The sequence below is a fragment of the Somniosus microcephalus genome, chromosome 1 (genome assembly GCF_052327205.1).
Source record: "Somniosus microcephalus isolate GS21.2 chromosome 1, FLI_Smic_1.0, whole genome shotgun sequence".
Taxonomy (NCBI): Eukaryota; Metazoa; Chordata; class Chondrichthyes; order Squaliformes; family Somniosidae; genus Somniosus; species Somniosus microcephalus.
Window position 1 is genome coordinate 399,088,205 of NC_140987.1, and position 27,770 is coordinate 399,115,974.

At 46.2% G+C, this 27,770-nt stretch overlaps 1 protein-coding gene across 2 annotated transcripts in view; it reads left to right on the forward strand.

Annotated features, from left to right (window-relative positions):
• Window positions 1-27,770, forward strand: part of frmpd3 (FERM and PDZ domain containing 3) — a 485,785-nt gene that overhangs the window by 323,962 nt on the left and 134,053 nt on the right. For both annotated transcript variants that reach the window (XM_085997856.1, XM_085997864.1), the window contains 3 exons: window positions 11,839-11,884; window positions 20,724-20,828; window positions 24,136-24,243. In XM_085997856.1, the coding sequence (XP_085853982.1) occupies window positions 11,839-11,884; window positions 20,724-20,828; window positions 24,136-24,243 (259 nt within the window). The remainder of the gene's footprint in view (window positions 1-11,838; window positions 11,885-20,723; window positions 20,829-24,135; window positions 24,244-27,770) is intronic.

Below are 27,770 nucleotides of genomic sequence, written 5' to 3' on the forward strand. Positions count from 1 at the left end.
CCAAATAACACTGGGTCCCTGGGATCCCTTGCAGGACTTGTTCCATTGCCCTCTGCCAAATAGCCGGAGCTGATGCTACCCCGAATACCAGCCGGTTGTATTGGTAGAGACCTTTATGGGTGTTGATTGTGAGGTATTTTTTTGATGCTTCTTCTACCTCCATTTGCAGATACGCCTGGGCCAGATCAATCTTAGTGAAGCGTTTCCCTCCAGATAGCGAGGCGAAAATATCTTCAATCCGCGGAAGTGGATATTGTACGGTGTAACGGACCGGGTTCACTGTTACCTTAAAGTCCTCACAGATGCGAACCTTCCTTGGTTCCCCAGGCGTGCTGCTCAACGACTTTTTCATCACAGGGACGATAGGTGTAGCCTACTTGCTCCAGTCTACCTTGGACAGTACACCTGAATGTTCCAGACTCTCCAGCTCTGCTTCGACGGCTGGGCGGATCGCATAAGGTACCGGTCTGGCCTTAAAAAATTTTGGGCTTGCGTTTTCTTCAATTTTAATCATTGCTGTCATGCCTTTTAGTGTTCCAAGTCCTTGCTGGAACACTTCTTTCGCGTCAGTTAGGATGTTTGACAGTCGCCCAGGTGTGACATTGTCATCCTTTTTGTCAGCCACAGTCAGTGCCTGTATGGAATGCCAATCCAGTTGTATTTTCCGGATCCATTCACGTCCCAGTAATGGTGGTCCTCCATTTGCAATACATACAGGTCTAGTTTTGGTGTTTCCTTACCGTTATATATAACGGTCACCCTTATTTTTCCTTTGGGGTAGACTTTTTGCCCCGTGTACGTCTTCAAAATAATTTTTGTGTCTCTCAAGGGTATGTGTGAGAATAGCCGCTTGTAGTCCCGTCGATTTATGACTGTTAGGGCTGATCCTGTGTCCAATTCCATCTTTACCTGGACTCCTGCTAACTTGAGAGTGACCCAAATGGTTCGGTGATCCTCCATTGTGATCACATTATGTAGTTTCAGACAACTCAGTTCCCTGCTTTCGGAGTTGTTATCACTCTTTTGTTCGTCTGAACTATTCTCCGTCATCTTATATACCTTCTTGTACTTTTCTTTGGTAGGTTTCTTATTGCTGGTTTTCTTTCCCGACCTGCAGATTCGTGCTATGTGTCCTACTTTTCCACACTGTCTGCACACTTTGTCTTTGAACCAGCAATCATTCTGATCGTGTGTTGTTCTGCCGCAGCGATAGCACTTCTCTGTTCCATATGACATTTCGTTTGTGCCATATTCTTGCGGTCTCTGTTGTATCTCTGCAGCGCCCCGTGCTGCTGCTTCATATGATACCACAATGCTGAAAGCCTTTTCCAGCGTAAGGTTCTTTTCAGATAAAAGCCGTTTCTGGGTTCCTTCACTTTGAAGCCCACACACAAACTTGTCCCTTAAGGTATCTGCCAGTCCTGCTCCAAACTGGCAGTGTTTCGATAGTTTGCGCAGTTCTGTTAAATAATCAGCATTGCTTTCATCCTTATGCTGGTTCCGTTTGTGAAACTTGAATCTTTCTGCTATCAGCAGCGGTGTGGGGTTTAAATGTTCCTGTAGTATCGTTACTATGTCTTCAAAACTCTTTTCCATTGGCTTCGTTGGGGTTACTAGATTTCGTAATAAACCATACGTCTTTGCACCCATTAAATTTAACAATACCGATGCTTTCTTGTCATCTGACACCTCATTTGCCTTGCAGTATACCTCTATTCGTTCGACATGTGCAGTCCAATCTTCGACTTCATTGTCAAATGCGGTGATACTGCCACTCTTCGGCATTTTGGGTGTGGTTTAAAATGGCATCTCCCAATGGCTTAAAATGGCGTCTCCCACGCTTTCCTTCCTCCCCCGCTGCTGCCAACGCCGCTCCCGGCGGTTCTCGTGGCAATGGCGGCGCCTCGCAGGTTTCTGCGCGTCTCTCTCTCCCTCTCTTCGACGCTGCTCAGCCCCTGAACACCGGCTGTGCCCTGTGCACTCTGCCCTCTCTCTCTCTCCCCCGTCGACGCTGCTCGGCCCTTTGCTGTGCCGCTCGGTCGGGCTCTAGCCCGCCGCTGTCCGGGAATGGTCTGCGCACTACCTGTTGCCAGCCCGTTTCGCTGGACCACCTCGACTGGAAAGCCAAGCCTGGCTCTCGACAGCCTCCCCCGCAATTCTCAAGTCTCTGCTGGATAACTGGGCGGTTGCCCGTGGTCGACGCCCGAGTCTCTGGCCTTGACCTCCAATCCACTGATCTCCAGGAACGAATCCCCGGGAGGTGATGCAGAGTTGCAGGTAGGTTCGAACTTGCCTTGTCGCCAATGTTGTGTCTGTGTATAATAAGACACAGACTGCAGGAGAACGGTACAACAGGTGTTTACTCAATGTGGCTCACACTGGATCTGATCTGTACAGATTACTACTCAGTGCTATATACAGGTGTGGTCACTGCTGGTACTGCAGTATACATGAGCTGTAAAAGATAGTTCCCCCCTTAAAGGTATATACATTACAGTTCCAATGAAGCTCAATGTAAGCTCGAGGAACGGCACCTCACCTTTCGATTGGGCACTTTGCAGCCTGCCGGACTCAACATTGAGTTCAACAATTTCAGATAATTATCCCTGCCCCCATTTTTCATGCAGTATGATTTTTGCCATTCCCATTTGCAACATTTTATCTTTCCTGCCTCTTACAAAAGTACAGGATGTTCTTTCTATTACTTCCTCCCCTCCTAAACCCCCCCCCCCCGACTGTCTCTGCACCTGCTTAATATCTGTTACATCTCCAGCTTTTTCCAGTTCTGATGAAGGGTCCCAGACCTGAAACGTTAACTCTGTTTCTCTCTCCACGGATGCTGCCTGGCCTGCTGAGTATTTCTGGCATTTTCTGTTGTTATATGGGGAAGCCAGTTTTTACCTTATTGTCCATCTGTCTAGAGTGTGTGTTTTTCTTAGTGAAGGCCAAGAAATATATAAAATTAAGAAAATATTAAACTAATCTACATCATTCCTTCTTTACTCTGCAACAGTACTTAATGTTCCCAAAAGATTTTATTTAAATTTACATGTTTAAATTCATGACGCTTTTCAGAGCTTCCCACCAAACTTGAATAATAGTACACTTCTTTCAGAATTTGCCGCTTATATTAACTGTTGTTTTTGCATTTTCTTTGAAATACACAAAGAAATTCAGCTGCTGTAATCATTTAGAATATGGCCTGGATTTTAGAGACCCAGTCAATTTAAATGGCTGGGCCTCATTTAAATCCCAGCAGCCGACTTCCCACCCGTTACTTGTCGGAAGCGGCAGAAATCGCGTGGCCACACACCAACTGCAGGTAAGTGGCAGAATCGGCTGCCGGACTGTGACTCGGGGTCCCACGGGAGTCCTATTTTTCCTTTGTGGCGCTTGGCGCAGCACTACTGCTCCTCCTGGCTCCACAAGGAAACTAAAACCTTACCTTTGTGACTTGCCAACAACAACAGCGTGCATTTCGATAGACGTACGTAGGACCCTGATTTGCTATTTTAGGACACGACTGGGCAGCGGCGTGTACATTCTGCACAGCATCAGCTGACGGTCCAGCTGAAGAGGAGCCCAGCGGGTAATTTTTTTTAATGTATTGTTGTGGGGCCAGGAGGAACAGGAGTGCTCCTCCAGGCTCCACAAGAACAACCTGGGATGCAACCGCTCCATATCCACCCCCCACCAAACCCAAAATCCACACCCCACCCACAAACCTACCTTCTTCCAGCCTGGAGGCCTGATATTGCCACGGCCCAGAGCCGGTGGGCTGCCCAAGGCGTTTGCTTTCCGCCTGCAGTGCAGTGGCCAAATGCTAATGAGGCTCGGCCCTCAAAATAAATCTGGCCTCCCACTGGGACTAACGGGCAGTCCACTGGCTCACTCCCCCAGTAGGCTGTTTTGATTTCTTTTTGGGTTCAATAAAGACTCATTTCTGAAAGAGAATGTTGTTTAATCTAAAGTCTTGTTCAAGACTTTCTACAGCTTTTTACAGAACACACTATGCTGTGATGCATCTAGAATGAAACTGAAAGTAAAACTCCTCTGGACTGCTTGTCTCTCACATGACCTCTGCTGGTCAGGCACAAGTAATCAAAAACACAGACAAATATGCTGTAAGGCATAAGTAATCAAACACAGACAAATATCATCACTATTTGCTGATATCATTACATAGGCCACCCACAATCCACTCGTTGAAATATTACCACACAGAGTGGAATCAGCTTGAAGCATCCATGCACTAGTGTACAGGTTCGGAGTCAGTTCTGGAGAGGGGGTTGGATCCAGGAGCTGTTTAAGGGGCAATTAGCTGATTGAGGTTGTCCAGTGGAGTCCGAAGGTCGGAGAGAAGCAGAGAGTTGACCGTGAACCTGCAGAGCGCGATCCTGGAGTCCAGTGGAGATGTGTAGTATCCTCAGCTGTTAGCACTGTGCACCAGAGGAACGAGGAGCAGTGGGAGTCAAACCCGAGGCCTAAGAGCAGTGAACAACACAGAGCCACGGGAGGGTGAAGGTTAAATCCCTGAAATCGGTGTCGATGAGGGAGCTGCTCTGCATTACAACTGTAGGGCAGCGAGGAGCACATAGGCTCAGGAGCAGCAGCCGAAGGTTGAAGAATCCGTCCAACCCAAAAATTAGGGAAAATGGAGCAGAATAGTGGCCCACATCCAACTGACCCCATTTAAATGCAGTAGCGTGGGCAGGCATTATTGGGGAATAGCACTTTTTCTTGAGGACAATTCTGGTGCAAGTTTTTACTGGCAGAGTTGAGGCAGGAGGCATTATTACCCCACTTTACTGAGATTGGCACCCCAAAACTACCCGAAAACACGCAGTGAATCAAAGGAAAAGCCAGCCCTAGGAGTCCAGAAAATGAAATGTGAGTAGAGTTCCAGCTCTCAAAAAGAGCACAAGTAAAAACACAGAACAAACAGGGCAACGTGCTCTGTATGAGTAACCTTAATTTGTAGGTGAAACTTGTAGATTGAGCTAAAATATGCCCACTAATCACAGATGGGGATTTTAAGCAATGGGGGAGAAAAGACTGGGAGGGGTTGGAGAAAGGTTGGGCGTGAATGGCGTTGCAAAGGAGGGGAATTCAGTATAAAGCTGCTAGCCCTGGAACTATCTTCCTTCTGCCAGTCTTGCCATCAATCTTGCATAGAATGGTCAGAGTTATATGCACAGATGCATGCTGAAAATTGTACCTTCTTACCTTGTTAAGTATCTCCTACTGACTATAATGCTCTGGGAAGCCAGCCACATGAAGTGAAACTCTCAGCTTCTCGCAGAGTTACAAGCCCAATGGCAAATGTTGTTTAACACACAGAAAATGTAGTAAGATTTTTGTAAATTTTGCATTTTTGTGTCTTTTTATTATGTCACAAATCTTAATTCAGTAATAACTTTTCCCAATTTGGTAAGAGTCGAAGATGGTGGCTGAAAAGATTTTTGAAAAATATTTGGAGTGATTTCATTGGTTTGCCTTTTTTTAATTGCTCATTGTTGATTAGCTGTTTTCATATGTGGTAAGTGTGACCGACAGAATGAGTGCCAGACACACGGGCCTAGACATTTGTCTCAGGCGGTGGCCCAAATCGGGTGGTATCGGATTGGCCGCCCGTTATACACAGAGCCTGATATTCAGTTCTATTGACTGCAGTGAAACTATCAGGAGCTGCATATAACGGGCGACCGATCCAATACCGCCCGCTTTGGGCCATCGCCTGAGACAAATTTATACCCCAGGACTTTTTGTATATCACTAGCTGCTCTCCCACGGCATTGTTGACAGTGATTTGAAGGGCATACCAGTTATTTTAGCGCTGTTATTGGCCCGTATTTTCCGATCGCAGGCCTCCCGCGGGTGGAGGCCTGCGATCTGGAAAAATCTGCACCCTTGCGCGAGGGCTCCCGGGGCACGCACAATTCCGGTGCTGGGCCTCTCCAAACTGCCGGTGCGCAGGGCCCGCGTATCCCAGGGGCGCATGTAGTTCGCAGCGTCCCTGGGATCACGTGGGCCATGGGGAGCCAATCACAGAAGGGAATCTCCCTTCACACATTTGACAGGAAGACCTGTCAAATATATGAATGGAGATCAATGAATAAACATAGTAAAACTTTAAATAATTTTTTTTTTTAAATCACATATTTAAAATGACTTGAAAAAAATAATTAAAGTTTTTTACGGTTTCAAAAGTACTTTTAAATGATAAATCAGTGAAAAAAAATGTTTTAAAACTTTTTTTCAACTCTTATCCTTGCACCTGCTTTTACCAGGCATAAGAATTGTAAGGGTTTTCTGCAGGCGGAGGGTCTCCAGAAAGCGGAACTCTCTGCCCGCACAGGCCCTTCTCTAGGGCAGGCAGAGGATCTGTCAAGACCATTCTTGACAGATCGGAAATGCCGGTTTTCAGTGCATGCGCTGTGCATGCCTGAAACCGGCACTTCCGATGTCCCTACGGGTGGGTACACAGCGCGTACACACCCATAGGGATCAGAATATCTGGGCCATTAAATTTTATATCTAGCCTAAATACACAACCAGGTGGCAGGCAAAATATACCAGGTTGGAGATGGGTACAGAGGGCTAGAAATTCATGTACTCACCGCCATTCTGTAGCTCTTTCACCAGCTGCTGGCGGTTCCCACGGCGGCCACCATATTTCTCTCCCCCTTTGCGCTGCCAGTAACTGGCAGCGCCCTGAAAGAAAAATGGCGGTGTGATGACGTCAATCGGCATGCAATGCCAACTTAATGTCACAAACGCAAACTTCAACCATAGCACTGAATTCAGCGCTGGATCCTGAGCACGGCAGGTTAACCAGGCTGACAGTGGCGATGTCTGCAGCTCTTAAAGGGGCACACACATCATTCAGGTAAGTTTGAATTTAAGGGTTTGGACTGTTTTATTTTGATTTTATTGAAATGGTGGCTTGCTGCAATAGATATGAAAAGTTTTTTAAGTGTGTAGGGAGTGATGCTGGATGCATGCAAGGGCTCGGATGGTAAATTTAAGGCCTTTGAGAAGACAGAACATGCTGCGAATACTCAGCTGGTCACGCAACATCCATGGAAGAGCTCACGTCTCAGGTCGACCTGCTGCCTGACCAACTGAGTATTTCCAGCATGTTATGCTGTCATTTCACATTTACAGCATCTGCTTGCAGAGGGAAGAGGAAGATGCAGAAGAGGAAGATGCAGAAGAGGAAGATGCAGAAGAGGAAGATGCAGAAGAGGAGGAATCAGACTGAAGGATCCCATACAGCCACTTTGTGGCTGCGATATCCGGGATGGAATCACCTGCCTGCGGGCCCATTGGCTGGGCAGGATGCAGTTCTTTGGTGTGTGAAATGAGGAAGGCACAAGAGTGGAGTTGTGCTGACGGGAGGGCGGGAAAGCAAGAGGTGCATGCCAGAAGGAGGATAACATATGAGAGCATTTTGCATTCTTTCAGCCCCGCCGTTGGCCAAGGACTCAATCATGCCATTGCCAAGAATGGCCTGCACCATCTCCTCCTAGGGGGTGAGGTGAGGCTAGGAATGGGAGATGTGCCTCGTCATTGGTGCAGATTGTTGGTAGGTGAGTGATTGGGGGCTGTGCATTGAGCAGTGTGTGAGGCTAGTGGTGCAGTTGGCAGGAGACGGCTTTTGAAGATGCATTCACTGACCTTGACCAGTGGTCTGAGGTCATGAAGCTTCTTTGGGCACTGGAGCCAGGTGGTGGGGGCGACACTGCTGGCAGTGATGACCTTAGTGATGTACTCCCACATCATTCTTTCTGGAGAGCCACTTTTGCAGTGTTGACCCCCTGCACAAAGCTGGAGTGCTGCGTGTGAGACCCTCAGTGCCCCTTCCCTGGCTTGCTGAGCCATTTGGGTTAGTGCTGAGGCAGTTTTCCCATTTGTTGAGGTTAGGAAGGTAATTCAACTTTACCAGCCAAATATTCACATTTGGAACTTCTTTTAAATATTGAATATTTCTTAAAAAGCAGAAAGAGCTAAAAAATGTATTGATTCACTGCATTTTATTTCGTATTGCTTCAGTGTGCATGGCCCCTTTAATTCTCAGACCTCTTCATTGTCCACAATTCCTTGCGGGCTCACAGAGGCTGTGGGAAGCTCCAACACCGCACCTGGACAGAAACTTCATCCCGGATCCCTCCAGCAATGCCACCAGGACGGCGTTGCACGGATAGTGAGCGCTGAAACCTGTCTCCATGCCACCCAGTCCAATTTCACTCAGTTAGTGTTGCGGCCATTTCCAGTAGCCGTTAACTGCAGTTGCCGGTGACACCAACTTTGCTGGCGAACACACATTTTTCCCCCCTGGTGTTTTGCAGCATGGTAGAAAGCGAATTAGGCCTTCAGCAAAACTGAGCGGGCACCACATGTCCTCTTGTACCATAAGCCTGAGTTTTTCAAACAAGCCTCTTGTGAAATACCTTACCAAACACCTTCTGATCATCCATATACACTACATCTACAGCATTCTCTTTCTTCTATCCAATTCTTCTAATAAAATAACCTTATTAAATTTGTCATAGTTTCTTTATTACCATATTATAGTGATATTTTGGGCTTGATTTCCATGAATATGTTCAAATTTCCATATAATACAGCCAATTCCCCAATGTTGTATTTGGGGAATGGCTTATCAGAAGCAGCAATGCACATGGTACAGAATCAAGCATGTAGGGTTGATCACTGGCTGCATCATTCTCTCAGTTCAATGAGACAGTTAATTTTGGTTTGTTTTGAGAGTATGCTGACAGTGTGCTTGGAATTATATGCTAATTAATGTAAATTAGTCCCCCAGCAAGCTTCCCCATCTTTTCTGGTCTCTGAACTCTGTGTGCTGCTCACTTGTAATGCTCCCATGGTATTCACTTTGGAGCTTCTATTCCAACAGCAATGACTATCTCCAACAAGCCAGAGTCTAACCACCGACCTTGACATCCAACGGCATTACCATCACCCAATCCCCCAACATCAGCATCCTGGGGGGTTATCATTGACCAGAAACTTAACTGGACCAGCCACATAAATACTGTGGCTGCAAGAGCAGGTCAGAGGCTGGGTATTCTGCGGTGAGTGTCTCACCTCCTGACTCCCCAAAGCCTTCCCACCATCTACAAGGCACAAGTAAGGAGTGTGATGGAATACTCTCCACTTGCCTGGATGAGTGCAGCTCCAATAGCACTCAAGAAGCTCGACACCATCCAGGACAATGCAGCCTGTTTGATTGGCACTCCATCCACCACCTTAAACATTCACTCCCTCCACCATCAGCGCACCGTGGCTGCAGTGTGTATGATGCACTGCAGCAACTCGCCAAGGCTTCTTCGACAGCACCTCCCAAACCCGCGACCTCTACAACCTAGAAGGACAAGGGCAGCAGGTGTATGAGAACACCATCACCTCCATGTCCCCCTTCAAGTCCAACACCATTCTGACTTGGAACTATTTCACCATTCTTTCATAGTCGCTGGGTCAAAATCCTGGAACTCCCTCCCTAACAGCATTATGGGAGTACCTTCACTACGTGGACTGCAGTAGTTCAAGAAGGTGGCTCACCACCACCTTCTCGAGGGCAATTAGGGATGGGCAATAAATGCTGGCCTTGCCAGCGACGCCCACATCCCAGGAATGAATTTTTAAAAATACAAATGGTCTTGGATCACAAGAACAGGACAATGCAGGTAAATGAGCAATACACTCACGGAAGGGGGGACGCAGCAGAGGCAGCTGATCGGATGGTCTCGACCTTAGTCACAAAGAAGTCCTGAGTTCCTCACACTTGTTTGAGGTGAGGGTGGAAGAACATAGGAACAGGAGTAGGCCATTCAGCCCCTCAAGCCTAATCCGCCAAGGCAGGACAGAGAGGTTTAAAGAGACAATTTGGTAGTACATTATCTTTTATCTTTTCTTTCCAAGATGATCCAGGTGTAGTGAGTGGTTTTGGCAGAGGAGAGCGAGGCCCGATCAAGGTTGATGTTGTCCAGCCAGATATAGTGATGGATGGCTATACCAGTTGTGCATCAGTTATACTCAAGTCTGCGCCCCTTGGACTTGAGGGGACCATACCAGGGGGAATCACTAGGGTAGCAGAGAATAAGGGTTTTACTGAGGATAAGGATACCAAAGGTGGAGGTAAGGGAGTGGTCGTGCAGATCAACGGCTGCATAAGTATCATGGCGAATGGAGGGCCAAAGGCTAAACAGTTGTGAGTTTGAAAGTGCAGTTGTAAGTGATTTGGTGGAGTGTTTATTCCAGGGGTGGACACAGAATGAAATGGAGTTGTAAGGAGGTAGGCGGATGTGGGTGGTGAGAATTCAAGAAACTGGTTGGAGATGGCTTTGTCTGTGATCAAGACAATATGAGTAGAGAGGCCACATAAGATGGTTGGGGTGATGGGGTGGCCGTGGATATGGGTAGGAGGAGTGACAAAAAGTTTGATCAAAGAGGTGGGCCTTAAAACCCACCTCTGGTTCACTAATGTCCCACAGAGGAGGCAATCTGCCACCCTTACCCGGCCTAGCTTATACATGACCCTAGTCCCGTACTGTGCAGTTGACTCTTAATGTCCTCTGAAATGGCCTCGCAAGCCGCTCAGTCATTACACACATCCTGAGAACAAGTTTAAATGAGGAGAACTTACCCTGTTAGGCTGCCACAGTCAACCAAGCTCTCTCTTGCCCACACCATTATGGCTTACACGCTAACAATTTAGACAATGAGCTCCTCGTGGAGATTGAGGTGCTTTCAGCACAGCTGCTTTCAGCATTTGGATATATCATGAGGGGCACTAATTGAACATTTATGAATATAATGCATGCAAGTAGTTTGAGCAACCATGCAACAATTATGTGAGGCAATGGAAACTTTTCCCAGGGGTGTCAGATGTGATGAATGGGACCTGTGCTTTTGAGGCTGCATTGCTAATATGGTACCATACTGTTGGCTCAATGCCTGGTGCATGCAGAATGCAGGCATTCTTTCATTTGAGTGAAAACCTTTTCATGTACTGTACCTTAGAACTCTGCCTCAGTCAAAATAACTTTTTCCTCATTTGACCTACGGATGTGAGAGACTGCATCAGCTCTTGGCCGCCTCCTTCCATGCTTGCTGGACATTGACACTGTTTTGAGGGTTCTCCTCATCCACAAAAAGGGCATCTTTCCTCTACTGCATTTACTCAAACAAAACCTTCATGCTTAATTCTGTGAAGGGATAGTTCTGATAGTCCCTGCAAATATCAGGTAACAGACAAAACAAGACAGCAGCCCTGTAAAATCTGTAGAACTCCTCATTCCCTTGCAATCACTACAAGAGTGCTCCATGTGTACCTGAGAAACACAATGAGAGCAAATCAAAATTATGTAAATGAAGCGACCCTGCCAAATCCAGTGGGGTTGAGAAGTCAGTCTACTCGTGAGGGAAAACATGGAGCTGCAACAATCGTGCTTGTTTTTCCCACGTTGGGGGAATTGGCACTCAAATACAAACTATCTAAATCCTTCAATTAGAGCCTACAACTTATCCAATGATCACAATTATTTGTTCAGTTTTATTTTTACTTTGCCCAAGCAATAAACTACATTGTAGCAGGGAACCAATGGTTTCAAAAGGATTTGGGTGTAGTTAATTACCAGAATTTATTCCATATTATAACTGTACCATGTTCAACTCAAGGGAGATTTTTATAACACAGTAGGGGAAAAAATTCTAGTTTGTATTTTTGGATGTTCTCAAATACTGTCTGTGGTTACATTTCCAAACTATGATATCTGTACCCAATAATAACTGATAATGTATTTTTTCCAATAGGAATGGCAAGGATTCCATTATTTTGACTGTCCTTCAGCCTCATCAAGTGAGTGTGCTCCTTAAATCTGTTATGTACTGCATGTATGTGGTCTAACAAGAGATGGTTTAAAATCCCCAGGAGCATCAGTTGGTAGATGCACCTCACAGAGTAGAGTCCTGATTATACGAAACTAGCTCATAGAAACATAGAAATGTAGCGGTTCGTGTAGATCGCCACTAAATAAGAGAGTTTGACTTCGACGAACTATTAACAAGTTGTTTATTTACAGGAACAGACTAATTACATCACGTAAGATGGCAGGTAAGATGGCTGACTGTAGGAGCACCGTGGTATAGGTCTTGTCCCAGCGGGGACTCCACGAGGACTGAGTTCGCAGTCCTGTGGGGAGCGTGATGACGTCATCGCATTTGTGTTGTGACGTTATCACGTTGTTCGCGTTTCCCGCGCTTAGGGCGTCACGTGATGCGTGTCGTTGCGTCGCTGGCCGTTGAGGCCGAGGTCGCGAGGCCGGGCTGTGCCGGTGCTTGCCGCGGGAGCGGAAGATCGCGTTGCTCCCGTCGGCTGGCCGATGCGGCCGAAGTCGCGGTAGGCCGGGCTGTGCCGGCGGCCGTCTTGGAAGACCAAGTCGGGCCGGCGCGCGTGCGTCACGTGATGCGTGACGTCAGCGCGTTAGGTCGCCTCTTAAAGGGGCAACGGCCCAACAGGTAAGTTAAAGGGGCAACGGCCCCAACAGGTAAGTTATACATACATAAGTAAGTTAAGTACATACAGTTAGGTAAGTTAAAGGGAATTATGTATATATCTATATGTAAGGGACAACCGGTGGTACCGCCACATGGGCCCCCCCCAGAATTCGCTTTAACGAAAGTCCAAGGATGAGATGGTCTGACGCTGGTGGTCTCGGCTTGGCGAGCGAGTTCCAAAGATGCTGCTCATGAGGGGATCCGTACGCGCGTCGTGGCGAATAAAGTGTATCCGTCAGGCGAAGGACCGTGGAGACGTGCGAAACAGCAGGCCTTGTCAGAGTGACGGGCAGGTTGGGCGGACGCGGGCGATGACTCTGTTGATGTTGGAACAAGTCCTTGTTATAACGAACTCTGCAAGAATGCCAAACGAACGTTCCAGAAGGACTTGACAGGTGAGGTGAGTGAACTCGCCGACAGGTGAGCGAAACCTTCAGGAGGCTGGAACACGCAGAACGGTGCGTGCCATAGTGCTACGACGTTAACACAACAGAGGGTGAAGAGTTACTGCGTTAACCTGTGATCGGTGAGGCTAGCAACTTTCACGTGGCTGATCGCGGCCGCAGGATGCCCGTTGGACCCGTCCTCTGTGTGCAGCTTCAGTAGACGTTTGCGTTTGTTACAGGGAACACTGGAGAAAGGGCGGCAACGGTCCAGGTTGTTGTTGCTTTCAGGAGGGGTTACCTCTGCCTGGAGGGCGGCAACACTTGTAACTGTTCTTGCTTTAGGAGAAAACAGCCGGGAGGGCGGCACGCTTTTTGTTCACGCCGAATCGTGTAGTAGGTGACACAACCAGCAGGCTGAAGGGCTGGTGCGTCGTCGGCGGGGAAGGAGTCGTCGGTGTTCACGAGGGATGGGTTCTCGTGGTTCGCGAGGGATGGGTCCTCGTGCGCGAGGAGTGCGTCCTCGTGTTTCGCGGGGGTGAGTCCTCGTGGTATCCCCGCAGGGCGCGCTCCGATTTTGTGGGCCCGAACATGCTGTACCCCGCGCTTGGAGAGATTTATACTTGCTGTCACTGTGGACGTAGAGGCGGACGATCCGTGTGGCGGTAGGAAAGACGAGTACGGGGACCGTGAGCAAGTGCGTGGTCGGCGCCGCATCGATGTTCTCGTCGAACGGGGCTTCTATCGGTATAAAGCACGAGGGAGACTGTGGCTCCCTGGATTGCGGTAGCGACAGCAAAATGGCTGGTGCTTCCATGGCGTGCTTCTTTTGTGAAAATTGCTCACAAAAAAAAACCGAACGGGGTCCGGTTGAGGTTTGTCCGTGTCAAACGGGATCTGCTCCAGGCTGCGCTTACCCTGCGAATACGTTCGCAAAGACGGGGTCGCCTTTCGAGGAATCAGTGTTAGGCGGTTGCTGTTCCGTGGTTGTTCGTCGGTTGTGCGTTGGTCGTCTTGTGGGAAGACGAGGTTCAGGCGCGCGTTGCTACCGTGAAAATCGTTCACGGATACGGGTTCAACAATTGTAGTGTTGCAATTGATGAGCTCCCGTACTCACGTCGTTGGGTCACCAATGTAGCGTTGGTGGTCGACGGTTGCCGTTGGGCGTGCTGTACCTCTGTGAAGACGAGGGTCAGGCTGCGCGTTGCTACCGTGAAAATCGTTCACGGATACGGGGTCACCAATTGTAGTGTAGGAATTGATGAACTCCCGTACTCACATCGTTGGGTCACCAATGTAGCGGTTCGTGTAGATCGCCACTAAATAAGAGAGTTTGACTTCGACGAACTATTAACAAGTTGTTTATTTACAGGAGCAGACTAATTACATCACGTAAGATGGCAGGTAAGATGGCTGACTGCAGGAGCACCGTGGTATAGGTCTTGTCCCAGCGGGGACTCCACGAGGACTGAGTTTGCAGTCCTGTGGGGAGCGTGATGACGTCATCATGTTTGTGTTGTGACGTCATCACGTTGTTCACGTTTCCCACGCTTAGGGCATCACGTGATGCGCGTCGTTGCGTCGCTAGCCGTTGAGGCCGAGGTCGCGAGGCTGGGCTGTGCCGGTGCTTGCCGCGGGAGCGGAAGATCGCGTCGCTCCCGTCGGCTGGCCGATGCGGCCGAAGTCGCGGTAGGCCGGGCTGTGCCGGCGGCCGTCTTGGAAGACCGAGTCGGGCCGGCGGCCGGCGCGCGTGCGTCACGTGATGCGTGACGTCAGCGCGTTAGGTCGCCTCTTAAAGGGACAACAGCCCAACAGGTAAGTTATACATACATAAGTAAGTTAAGTACATACAGTTAGGTAAGTTAAAGGGAATTATGTATATATCTATATGTAAGGGACAACCGGTGGTACCGCCACAGAAACATAGAAGATAGGAGCAGGCGTAGGCCATTCGGCCCCTCGAGCCTGCTCCGCCATTCAATGAGATCATGGCTGATCATCCAAATTCAGTACCCTGTCCCTGCTTTCTCCCCATATCCCTTGATCCCTTTAGCCTTAAGAAATATATCTAACTCCTTCTTGAATATATTTAATGAATTGGCCTCAACTGCCTTCTGTGGCAGATAATTCCACAGGTTCACCACACTCTGGGTGAAGAAATTCCTGCTCATCTCTGTCCTAAATGGCTTACCCCTTATCTTTAGACTGTGACCCCTGGTTCTGGACTTCCCCGCCATCGGGAACATCCTTCCTGCATCTAGTCTGTCTAGTCCTGTTAGAATTTTATAAGCTTCAATGAGATCCCCTCTCATTCTTCTAAACTCCAGCGAGTATAAGCCCAATCAACCCAATCTCTCCTCATACGTCATTCCTGCCATCCCAGGTATCAGTCTGGTGAATCTTCACTGCACTCCCTCCATGGCAAGAACATCTTTCCTCAGATAAGGCGACCAAAACTGCACACAATACTCAAGGTGTGGTCTCACCAAGGCCCTGTACAACTGCAGCAAGACATCCTTGTTCCTGTACTCAAACCCTCTCGCTACGAAGGCCAACATACCATTTGCCTTCTTAACCGCCTGCTGCACCTTCAGTGACTGGTGCACAAGGACACCCAGGTCTCGTTGCACTTCCCCTTCTCCCAATCTATTGCCGTTCAGATAATAATCTGCCTTCCTGTTTTTGCCACCAAAGTGGATAACCTCACATTTATCCACATTATACTGCATCTGCCATGCATCTGCCCAATCACCCAACCTGTCCAAATCATATTGGAGTTTCTCGGCATCCTCCTCACAGCACACACGCCCACCCAGCTTTGTGTCGTCTGCAAACTTGGAGATATTACATCTAGTTCCCTCGTCCAGATCATTAATATATATTGTGAATACCTGGGGTCCTAGGACCGATCCCTGCGGTACCCCACTAATCACTGCCTGCCACTCGGAAAAAGACCCGTTTATTCCAACTCTTTGCTTCCTGTTTGCCAACCAGTTCTCTATCCAAGTCAGTACCTTGCCCCCAATCCCATGTGCCTTAACTTTACACGCTAATCTCTTATGCGGGACCTTATCGAAAGCCTTCTGAAAGTCCAAATACACCACATCCACTGGTTCTCCCTTATCTATTCTACCAGTTACATCTCAGCATGGCAGTAATTTGGGTGCTGCAATGAAATTATTATTAGCTTGGATTTCTGTTCCTGATCGTTAGCCAGTGGCTTTTGCTGGGAAGTGCCTATATATTGGATGAAGATAGGATTGTCCTCTGCTTTGATTGTCTTCATGATTGAATACCTTGCCAACACTTTATTGGCCGTCAGGATGGTTTACCATCTATCTCATCCCTCGCCTGCCCGAGTTAAAATTGGGCATATATGTTGTAAAAATGCAGAAGTATTAGGGCAAAGAAGCAAGGCATGAAGGCTAGAAAGAGAGCAAGACAGGAAAAGACAGAGCAACTGTGATTGACAGTCAAACTGGAAGCCAACGGGAACTCTGCAGTAGAAACTCTTTATCATGATATATTTTATTAATGTCAAATAAACAAGTATTTATTCTGAAAAAGGGGTTTGAATAATTGATTTGAAGAATTTAATAAATGACTGTGTGTGACAGACTTACCTACAAGGTGTGTCCCTGTACTGGGTCGTCCCATACATTAGTGTAGCCTAGGCAATGAGTCACTAATGGGCTCACATTCTGCCTTTCCCTTTATTTTCTGACATGGCCAGCATTAAATTTTGCCTGCCACATGTATGATGATTAGGTTTTTTCCATTAGAGTATCTATCATATTGATCTAGACATTCAAGGTGGTAAATCTGGGATTTGAAATAAGTAATTGGTCATTGGAATTTAGTTTCTTTCTAATGAATTGGGCATTTACAATTTGAACTCTCCAATTGAGCTGCTATATTGTTAGCGTGCAGGGAATGTCTATCTTCCTCATTGTTCCTCAAAAGCAGGATATCTTTCAGTGGAATTCAGTGTTATTATCTTCAGTTAAGTAGGAAATGGCGAAGGAGAGAAAAATATCTGTCTATCCTGTAACAAATGCCTTACCTAGAACTTGAACTAGCGGATACATTCAGTTATAATGTACTGTGCTTTATGAAAGATTGAAGTCACTTGTGCTTTATTCTTGAATTTATTATAAACACTGATAACAATTTAGGCAGCTTAAAAGATGCATAACTAAATATTACTAACATTATGGGGTCAATAATGCAATGTCCAGCACCTATTTTATTCGGCACAGGCCTGAGTGCTTAGAACACCCCAATGCAGCCAACCAATACAGAGTGCTTTAAGAGCCTGCACACAAACTGTGTGTATAGCTCAAAAAGGCCCCAATGTTATGCCAATTAGGGTGTTTCTCCATAATGCAACTGAAGCCCTTGATGGAACACCAGCCATTTGGAATGGTCACTGAAAGGGAAGCCAGCAGAAAGACTTTTCTTTGTGGTTCCAGCGTGCCCGCTGCTAATAGTAAGCCACCTTGTCTCCTCCAATGGCTGAAGAAAGGGGTGGCTGTGACTCGGAGCAGTTACATTGGCCAAAAAATGGTGGTACTTCACAGGAAGCCGGCAGCCTTTCATTAGCTACTGGCACTCGATTTCCAGCCCTGAATCCATACACTGCTCCCGATGCATCATGCTGCACGTGCAGGAATAAACCAGCGGAACTCACATTATGGAATGAGGACAGCTCATTTGGGTGCAAGTGTGGCCAGAGCCTCAGGAACAGTGGTGCTGGTGACAGACTCCGGGACCACGTTATCGGCATCAACATGTAACCTATTTACCGCGTTACAAAACATTCATAGTCAGGTTCAAATGCAGCAATAATTTTTAAATTAATTTCAGTTAAAACTATTAATCTAATAACTAACAATATAGGTAATCACATCTATATTTTCCTTGAATTATCTGGAATCATTCATTCTCGTCCTCTGAAGTTTGTCCTTTTTCTCTTGCTCTTCAGTATACATTTTTACCTTCTCTAAATTTTGTCTTATGCTGTGATTTTCTGCCCATTCACTTTAATGGGTTGAAGATCATAGGGTGCCAACTGCAGAGGCAAAAATCCCTGATTAATATCTCCCAATTAAGTAGAGTGCTGAATAAAATGAAAATTAAACATTGTGAGATACATGTGTCTGACATATATAATTAATGACCAGCAGGCATTGGTGGGTGAGTAAAGGTAAACAAGCTTGCATCTCTGAGAGCTTTTTCTATTATGGTTTACTTCTGACTTATTTCAACTAATTGATTAAGCACGAGGAATAAATATATTTCTGTTTTAGCCGTAGTTGCTCCTGCTATTTTTCTAAGTCTTTTGTTTCAAGAATGGGTTGCAACTTGGAAAATGAAAAGATTGTCTTTTTCTTATTTGTAACTAAATTGTAAATGTGTTGATAAAGAACTCATTTAAGAGTTTTCTATAAAAAGCAGACAGGAAATTTTCTCCCTCCCTAGATCAAGACAGCCTTACATCAGAGTGTGAAGTCACCAAGTAATAGGATGGAGTGACAAACTAGAAGGTCTATTGAGAGAACGAGCACACATTTGTTGCTATTAACTATTACCATTGCATATCGAAATTTCAGGGAAAGACTTCTGGCAAAATCACCTACATGGTCCTTTAGGAATTGTTTCTGATTTTGCTAGCAATAGCAACTAGAAGGAGGTTAAGAACTAATTTCTGTGAGGCGAAAAATAAGGGGCAAGATCATCAATGGAGATTTTTTTTTGGAGGAGGAAATATAGTCAGAATTTCTCAGGAGCTTTTTAAGATTTGAACAAATTTATATTTTGCCAAAAATGTAACAATGGTCTTATTAAGCATGTGATGGATTGTGACTATCATAACACAGGTTGTTGTTGAGAAATGCTTAGGTTCTTCACCGACTCCCATCATAACATCGCAATGTATCTCACTGTGTCTATTAAAATTCCAGTCACATTGGAGTTCTAAATTGGATGGGCATTTTCTTGCCAAATCTGCAGAAAGCTTTGGGCTGTTCTTTAGAACTGAGATTAATAGTTATTCATCCCATTTGTTCAGCAAAAGATTGTGAAATGAAGAACATAAAGGAAAAAGATGAATAGTGGCAGTGAGTTCCCAACATCCTTTAAAACTGTCAGAATTTATAGGCCTTTCAGACTGATGACCGCACATGAGGCATAAACTTACTGCCACTGGCAAGAGATCAGCTTCATGGACAATGTAGCACAAGTATAAAATATTACCTCTTAATAGTTAGAGCTCATTTTGCACGAAGTACACACTGATACTAAAATGCATATTTAAAGGATTGGCCGATCCAATAGCATACTACTTGATGCAATCAATTCACAGGGTAATTTAGGAGCAATCTCAAAATAATACTGTAAATTGATAAAACATTTTTTTCCAGTATCAAAGATAAATCTTTCTAGACATTAGTTAGGAATGCAAAGTGAGCAAAATGCAAAATGGTGCTTTTCACATTGAACATACGCTGTTAAGTTATACGCTGTTCAAAAAAAAAAAAATCCTCCATCCCTCCAGACACACACCCACTGAGGAAAAAGAAGGAAAGCAAAATACAACCACTTGTGGACAATAAGCCTCTAGGACCTAAAATTCACAAGGGATTTGGCAACTTATGAAGCAATCCAGCCAGTAACATGATATGCTGCATTTACCGTACAAATATCACAACCAACTGCCACCCCAATCACCTCTGTAGGGTAAATCAGACAGCACCCTGTACTGTGGCAGCATGGAGGTTATACTAAGGTAGGGTTGCAAAGTGAGCACTCGTCTTCCCACTACTGGAGGCGGCAGAGCCAGTGAAGCAACATCGATTATTTTTTGGGCATGGGTGGCTTGACTATATAGAACAGCAGTATAGTTTCACAGAATCACAGAAACCCCACAGTGCAGATAGAGGCCATTTCGGCCCATCGAGCCTGCACCGACACATATCCCACCCGATCCCCGTAACCCCTACACCAACACACATCCTACCCTATCCCTGTAACCCCACGTATTTAATCCCCCTAACACTAAGGGTCAATTTATCATAGCCAATCAACCTAAGCCGCACATCTTTGGACTGTGGGAGGAAACCGGAGCACCCGGAGAAAACCCACGCAACACAGGGAGAATGTGCAAACTCCACACAGACAGTCGCCCGAGGCCGGATTCGAACCCGGGTCTCTGGCGCTGTGAGGCAACAGTGCTAACCACTATGCCACCGTGCTTCTTTGTTATTCACTTGTATGGATCTCCCTCATCCATCGGAGAAGACTTCACATCAAATATGCATATGCAAAACAATTTTGAGTTATTTTTGTGTTACTGCCAGTGCTCTGGGATCCTCTCTGAAAAAAGCTCTCACCCAAATCTCTGCGATCAGCAGTATAGCAGCATTGGTAGAGGTTTGGTCGCAGACTTACAGCCTGTCTTCATAGTTGAGCCTAGAGTCTATCACAGGGGATAATAACAACAATTTCACCAAGAACCAATAATTTGGCTGGACGGACAACAAAAAAATTATTTAAACAAAAAACTAAGTTTAGGTCAGGGAATTAATTACAAAAAGCACCTGAAGAAAACCGACTCGGGTTACTTACTGTACTCCAATGCTTCCTTTTCAAAAGTACTCAAAAACTTGCTTGTCACTTTTTATTTGACAAGGTATTGGGTTAGAACCAGGATACTACTTTAAATTTGACATAACCTAGGTGATGTTTCTTCTCTTTCAGTCTCCGAAATCTGCCTTTATTAGTGCAGCCAAGAAAGCACAGCTTAGGACGAATCCAGTCAAAGTGCGATTTTCTGAAGAGGTCACAATCAACGGAAACAGTTCTGTGAGTCCTTACTATCTCTGTGTCAGACACTAAAGGGGAAATTTTAACACCTCCGCCTGGTGGGAGTGGTACGGGTGGGAGTTAAGATGGCGGGAGGAGTTTGCACTGCATTCCCACCCCCTCCATCTTAAGTAGCCTGAAATCAGGCACGGGAAGGGTCCTTGCAAGCCAGGAGGTGCAGGAGTGGCCTGGCCCCACAAGGATACCTCAGGACTCCACTGCCCCGGGCTTCCACCCCCTACCGATTGTGGACTTTCCTGATTTCCCCCCCACCCCACCCCACCCCCCCCCCATTCCTGAGTAAGTCAGGAATGGATAGGGGGATCAGGAAAGTCCACAGAATCCGAGCATTCAAATGAATTGTTAGAGTCTTCGGGGGCCTGACAGTTCACCGTACACTTCGACCCTCGCACCTCTGATTCCTTCCCCAGTTAAAATGTATTTAAGTCTCAGCTTGGTCCAGTGGTAGCACTCTCACCTCTGAGTCAGAAGTTTGGGGTTTCACATCACATTGAGTGCATAATCTAGGTTGATACTTCTGTGCAGCAGTGAGGAAGTCAGATGCAATGTTAGCCCGAGGCAGCAATCGACTGTTTAGCTAGATGCAAAGGATCCCATTTAAAGAAGATTAGGGGAATGCTCCCAGTGTCCTAGCCATGATTTAGCCCTCAAACAACACTTCCAAAAACAGATTAACTGGTCATTTATCTCAGTGCTGTCTGTGAGACCTTGGCTATGCACAAATTGGCTGTTGCATTTGCCTGCAAAAAGTGATTATGCATCCAAAAAAAAGAAATGAATTGCCTATAAAGTGTTTTAGGATATCTTGAGAACATGAAAGATACCACAGGCTGAATTTTAAGGCCTCTTGCATTGCATAAGTGGGGTGGTAAAGGCATGGGTGAAGTTAGCACCCCTTCGTGCGTCTCTATGGCCATCTTCATAGTTGAGGCTAGAGTTTATCACGGGATAATAACAACAATTTCACCAAGAACCAATAATTTGGCTGGACGGACTTTGGTCGCCTTATTTGAGGAAGGATGTTCTTGCCATGGAGGGAGTGCAGCGAAGATTCACCAGACTGATACCTGGGATGGCAGGAATGACGCATGAGGAGAGATTGGGTCGATTGGGCTTATACTCACTGGAGTTTAGAAGAATGAGAGGGGATCTCATTGAAACTTATAAAATTCTAACAGGACTAGACAGACTAGATGCAGGAAGGATGTTCCCGATGGCGGGGGAGTCCAGAACCAGGGGTCACAGTCTAAAGATAAGGGGTAAGCCATTTAGGACAGAGATGAGGAGGAATTTCTTCACCCAGAGAGTGGTGAACCTGTGGAATTCTCTACCACAGAAGACAGTTGAGGCCAATTCATTAAATATATTCAAGAAGGAGTTGGATATATTTCTTAAGGCTAAAGGGATCAAGGGATATGGGGAGAATGCAGGGACAGGATACTGAATTTGGATGATCAGCCATGATCTCATTGAATGGCGGAGCAGGCTCGAGGGGCCGAATGGCCTACTCCTGCTCCTATCTTCTATGTTTCTATCTTGCTGGGTCCTCCAAATAGGCGCCAAAGAGGCTGCCTGAAGAGGGTACACAATTGATTTAAATATTGAAATTGGGCTCCTTTGACATCGATAGGACTCCAAATACTATTTTAGGGCTGAGCTGGGTGGAGTGTGCGCTGTTATGCTCCGCTTAGTATCAGCTGGCAGCTAGGCCGAAGAGGAGTCAACAGATAAGTTTCACATTATTTTTGTGGAGCCAGGAGAAGCAGGAGTGTTCCCCAGACTCCACAAAACTAGCTTGGAGACACTTGCAGTTAGTATTGTGGAATCCATCTTGCAACATGAATGGGAAGGGTTCCACAGCACAGACAGTTCCAACAGAAGGGGGCATTAGACCGGCAGACAATATATTCCATTGTCTTGATGAACTTAATGGAACAATCGGTGTCAGTGATGCAGTATGTGCCATTAGTAGCATGTAGGTAGCAGTATTACTAATAATCCCATTTGCTATGGGAGTAACCAATTGCCAGTTTAGTTCAAAGGTGAAGAGAACATTGAATGTGTCATAAATAGGCTGGAACACCTGATTCTGTTTGTGATTCCTTAAACATTCTGCTACCTTTGACTCTTAAGTGGTAAAAGCCATGAGAAGAATGGGGGAGCAGTGGAATTACCATTTAGTGGTGAAAACATTGGTGACAGTGGGTTCACATACAAGATCTGTCACACAATCTGTTCCTCATCTCAACCACATTACTATGAGAAGTTTTGTCATGAGGACAGGTGCCGACTCACAGGCTGTTCTTGTACCCCTCATAGCAACTTGTTTCAGTGCAGCGTTGGTGGAGGCTTGAGGCAGGTCAATTGCCCACTTTCTTGGCTGGGAATGGTTAGTGACCCAAGGAGCTCCAAGAAAGAGGAAGAGGAGAAAATGGAGCAACAGAGGGATGTCTCTTTTAGTAAGCGTACCCATTGTGGGCCACAGAGATCTTCAAGGTCCCAGTTTCAACCCCTTGACTGCTTTGAATTGGCTGATCCCAGCTGGCATGGCGTTAAGTGCACTTCAATTGGTCTCAGTATCCCTCGGCTACGGAGGTGGAAAAACAATCGGCTAGGATTCCTGCTCCTGGTTACTAACTAGTGCCCCTGCTGGAAGTATGAGTGTGTAAATTTTAATGGTGATAAGATTAGGGCTAGCTTCTAAATCCAGCCAGAATAGAAACTCATGCAGGCAGCCAACAATTCATTGTGACTTTAAGCTACTGTAGGCCTTTGAAGAAAAAAAGTAATAGCTTGCAATCTTTCATTTATATATGAAGTTTAGTCCCTGTTATTTTTGTAGGCAAACACAGCGGACAATTTGCAAACAGCAAGGTTCCACAAGCAAATGGGTTAAATGACCAGTTAAAATGTTTTTGTTGGTGTTGGTTGAGGGATAAACATTGGCCAGGACTCCAGGATAGTGCCGTGGGATATTTTATGGCCACCTTAACAGGCAGGCAGGGCCTTCATTTAATATTTCATCCAAAGGACTCCATCTCCGATAATGCAGTACTCTCTCAATACTCATTTCATCCTGGATTATGTGCTCAAGTCTTGGAGTGGGACTTAAAACCACAACCTTCTGATACATGCCAGCACAAATCACTAGGACAGCAACAGGGTCCTAAATATGATTTACCAGTAAACCCAGTGGAGTGAACTTTCTTTTACTTGTAGGGTAAAGTCTGAAAGATAGTCACAGGAGGGTATTGGAATAAAATCAACTTCTTTTTGTCCCCGTCAGGATCCTATGAAAGAGGAAACTCTCATGTTGATCTCAAACGTGCTGAATGTGTACCTGGAAAACGGTCAGATGAAATCATTCACCTTTGACAGCAGAACAACCGTGAGGGTAAGACCATCTCAGAAGAGCAAAGGAAACTTAAATTTACAATCAGTTTTAACCAACAAATACAGAGTAGTGAGTGTTTACATCTGAAAAGCTAACTGTGTAAAGCATGGTCGCTTAGAAATTTGATCACGCCTTGCCTGTTTTTCAGGCATAAAGTGGGTGCCTAAGGGTTCAATATGCATGTGTGCACCTATCCCGTGCTAGAAGTGCGGCACCCACCATATTAGATTGGGTTACTGTTTGGTGTCCAGGTCACGGGCTGGAACAATTCAGGAAGCTCAGTATACTCTTGGTGTAGGATTCTTTTGTGAAATTGGTCTGCCCCAGCACCTGACTTGCTATGTGATAAACATTGCCCAGCAACTCATGGTGCTAACAATCAGCAAGGACCCTCCAGGAACACTATTTAAATGGCTGATTCCCTCCATACAGGTTAGTTGCTGGTTTGTCCTGTTAACTTCTGGGCCTTTTTGGGCTATTTTCTGCATTCCACAAGTCAATTCTGACTTCTGGGAACAAATTTGTGTCGGTGCTAGACTGCTTGGTCCCGATATTTACTCGGGGCCAGGAAGAGATTGGGGTGGGGAGGATTTTCGGACGGGAAACCCGGAATTAAGGGTTCCCCGCACATCCTGCTAAAATTAACTGCAGGACGTCTTTAAAATTTTTTCAACAGGTTTCCCATCCGACAGCCAGCCAGATTGACAGGCTGGCTGCCTGTTGGACAGGAAAGCAGCCAGGGAATGGATGTCAGGTAAGTCGGACTTCGCGGGGAGGTCGAACTTCGTGGGGACGGGTCGGACTTCGTGGAGATGATCAGTCATGGCAGGGAGGGCCAGACATCACAGGGGGAGTCGAACATCGTGGGGGGAGTGTCAGACATCGGGAGTGGGAGGTTGGCCATTGCGTAGGGAGTTGGAGACGAATGGGGGGGCGGAGATCACGGGGAAGGTCAGACATCGTGGGGGGGGGAGTCAGACATCGGGAGGGGGGGAGGCGAATCAGGCATCACGGTGGGGGGGGGGGATCGGCCAATGGCAGGGATCCAATCATGTGCAGGTAAGTTTGTTGGGCCTATAGGAAACACTCCTGCTCCTCTTGGCCCACAAGCAGTGCAATAAAGGCACTTACCTCGTGAATCCAGCCCTTCTTGCCTCCTTTTACCTACTGGGATTCCCGAGGCCCAAGAATCCCAGCCTCCATGTGCTAAAAATAAATAGTCAGTTAAAACTGAGGCACACAGCCTCCTTAAAATATTTTAGTGACTGACCCGCCTCCTGAGAGCAGATTGGCCGCCCACCTTCCCGATCCGCCTCTGTTAAAACCAGGAGTGGGTGTGTTGGAGGCGGGTTGGTGTTAGGTTTGAGAGGTTAAAACATTTTTGCCTTCCCACCTGCCCCCAACCCACCTGTCCTTGGGGGTTAAAAGTCACCCCCTTTTTGTCTACTTTGCGAAGAATATAAATACAAGTTGTTGTTGTTGAAGAGGTTTTTTTTTATCATGTGTGGGCTGGTAGGTCTGCTTTAGGGACTGGAGGGACAGAAGCAGCTGGAAAAGAGAGAGAATGAAAATAAAGTACATGGCAGTACAGTTTTGTTAGCCTATCTTGGAAATCGAATAACACCTCATACCTAATGTGTTGGATAGTCATTGATGGCTTTCTTACTATGAACAAAGGAAGATAAAATACAAAGGGATAGACCTTGACTTCTGCAAGTGTAAAATGAGTGATAGAGAGTCGGTTATCACCTGTCACTGGAAATAAAAATTGGAAGAGGTGTAAAACGAGCTGCCGATTCATTATCACCCATTTTACACTATCGCACAAAGTGAAGATCTACCCCAAAGATTCAGACTTTTAAAGAGCAAGCTATGTGGCCCTTCATTGAGATTTATGAAGTTAGAAATTATGGAGTATAGTGAGAAGTCATCTTATTTAAATCAAATAACTCAACCCACTGATGTGGAGAAATGTGGCATGTTCTGTATTTTGTATCTTTATGCAAAGATAAGTTGTCCTGATAGAATTAAATTAAATATACTCTGTATATTCACCTTACTGTGAAATAAAGCTGTTTGTTGATTTCTATCTGGCTTTGCTTGGTTTCCCTTTGGAGAGATTGAAGAAGCACATGTGCAAAGAGTATGAATATCACGACTATCATAGAACTACTCGGGCAGTGTGAGCCCATTCCCACAAAAAAGGTGCTTAGACCATTTACGGGAACAATGGATGCCACTGAACCCAACAAGGGGTATCTATGGCAGACCTGAATTAGCAACTTTTTTTTAAACTGCGTCACATTTTGCAAGTTTTCTAGGTTTGTGTGTCTGAAAATAGGTAGCAAGATAGCTTGCTTACAAGCCTTGCTTCATCTTCACTAATTTGTTATATCTTTTTGTGGCAGTTGGTCTTTCTAAACAAAATGGCCCAGAACTTCGGGTCTCCACGGGTGAGTACACACGGGGTACTCACCCGTAGGCCCAATGGAAGTGCCGGTTTTCTGCATGCACGGCGCATGCGCGGGAAACCGGCACTTCCGATCCCCTGAAAGGAAGGGTTAAGAGGTGGAACGCGTGCGCGGGAGAGGCTGCGCGTGCGCATCGAACTTAGGTTTTTTTTGCCGGTTTTCCCGGGAGGGTAAGTCTCCAGAAGTTAGACATGTAAAAAGCAGGCGTAAGGCCTGCTTTTTACAAGGTAAGTGGTGAATTAATTAAAATTAAAACATTTTTTCCACAGGTTTATTATTTTTAAATACTTTAAAGCAAGGTAAGTTTATTTTTAGCCCTGTTAGAAAATAAAATTAATTTTCAAAAATTTAAATTATTGTTTAAAATAGTTATTTCTTGTAATTTATAGTTTATTTTAAAAATGTGATTTAAAAAAAAAATTATTTGAAGATTTAGTGCTGTTTTGGGGCCGTAGTATTTATACGCTTTGACAGCTCTTCCTATCAATCTTATGAATGGAGCATTCCCTGCTCTGATTGGCTCCCCATGGCCCACGTAATCCCAGGGGCCACATCGAACTAACTGCGCCCCTGGGATACTCAAGCACTGCGCGCCGGCAGCTGGACCAGGCCCCGGATCGGAATCCCACGGGGGCCCACAGCTCAATGGCCAGCGCGCAAGGTAAGTGCAGGTCGGGGGCTTACACCCGCGGGAAGCCCCCAACCCGAGAGGGCCATTATTTCTGTGGCAGTAGATTTCTCTTGGAGCTTGCATTGCAGTGCAAGTGCTCAAGTAAGGCAGTAAGTGGAAAAAATTCAGTTGGTTTGCGCCTCCCGTTAGCGCCTTAATAGGGCGCTAATGGGGCGCAAAGCAACTAGTGCCCATGCGCGGCAATGTTTGCACCGCTCATGAAATTAACTAGACATTTTGCGGCGGTGCTAAATACTACCGCCACGATCTCCTGCACCGGCAGATCATGACGTCAGTCGAGTGTGCAACGCCCCGGTAGCACCTCGGACCGGATATTGAGTGGCGCCCCCTGCCTTACCCCCTGCCTTACCGCCTGCCGCTAGCAA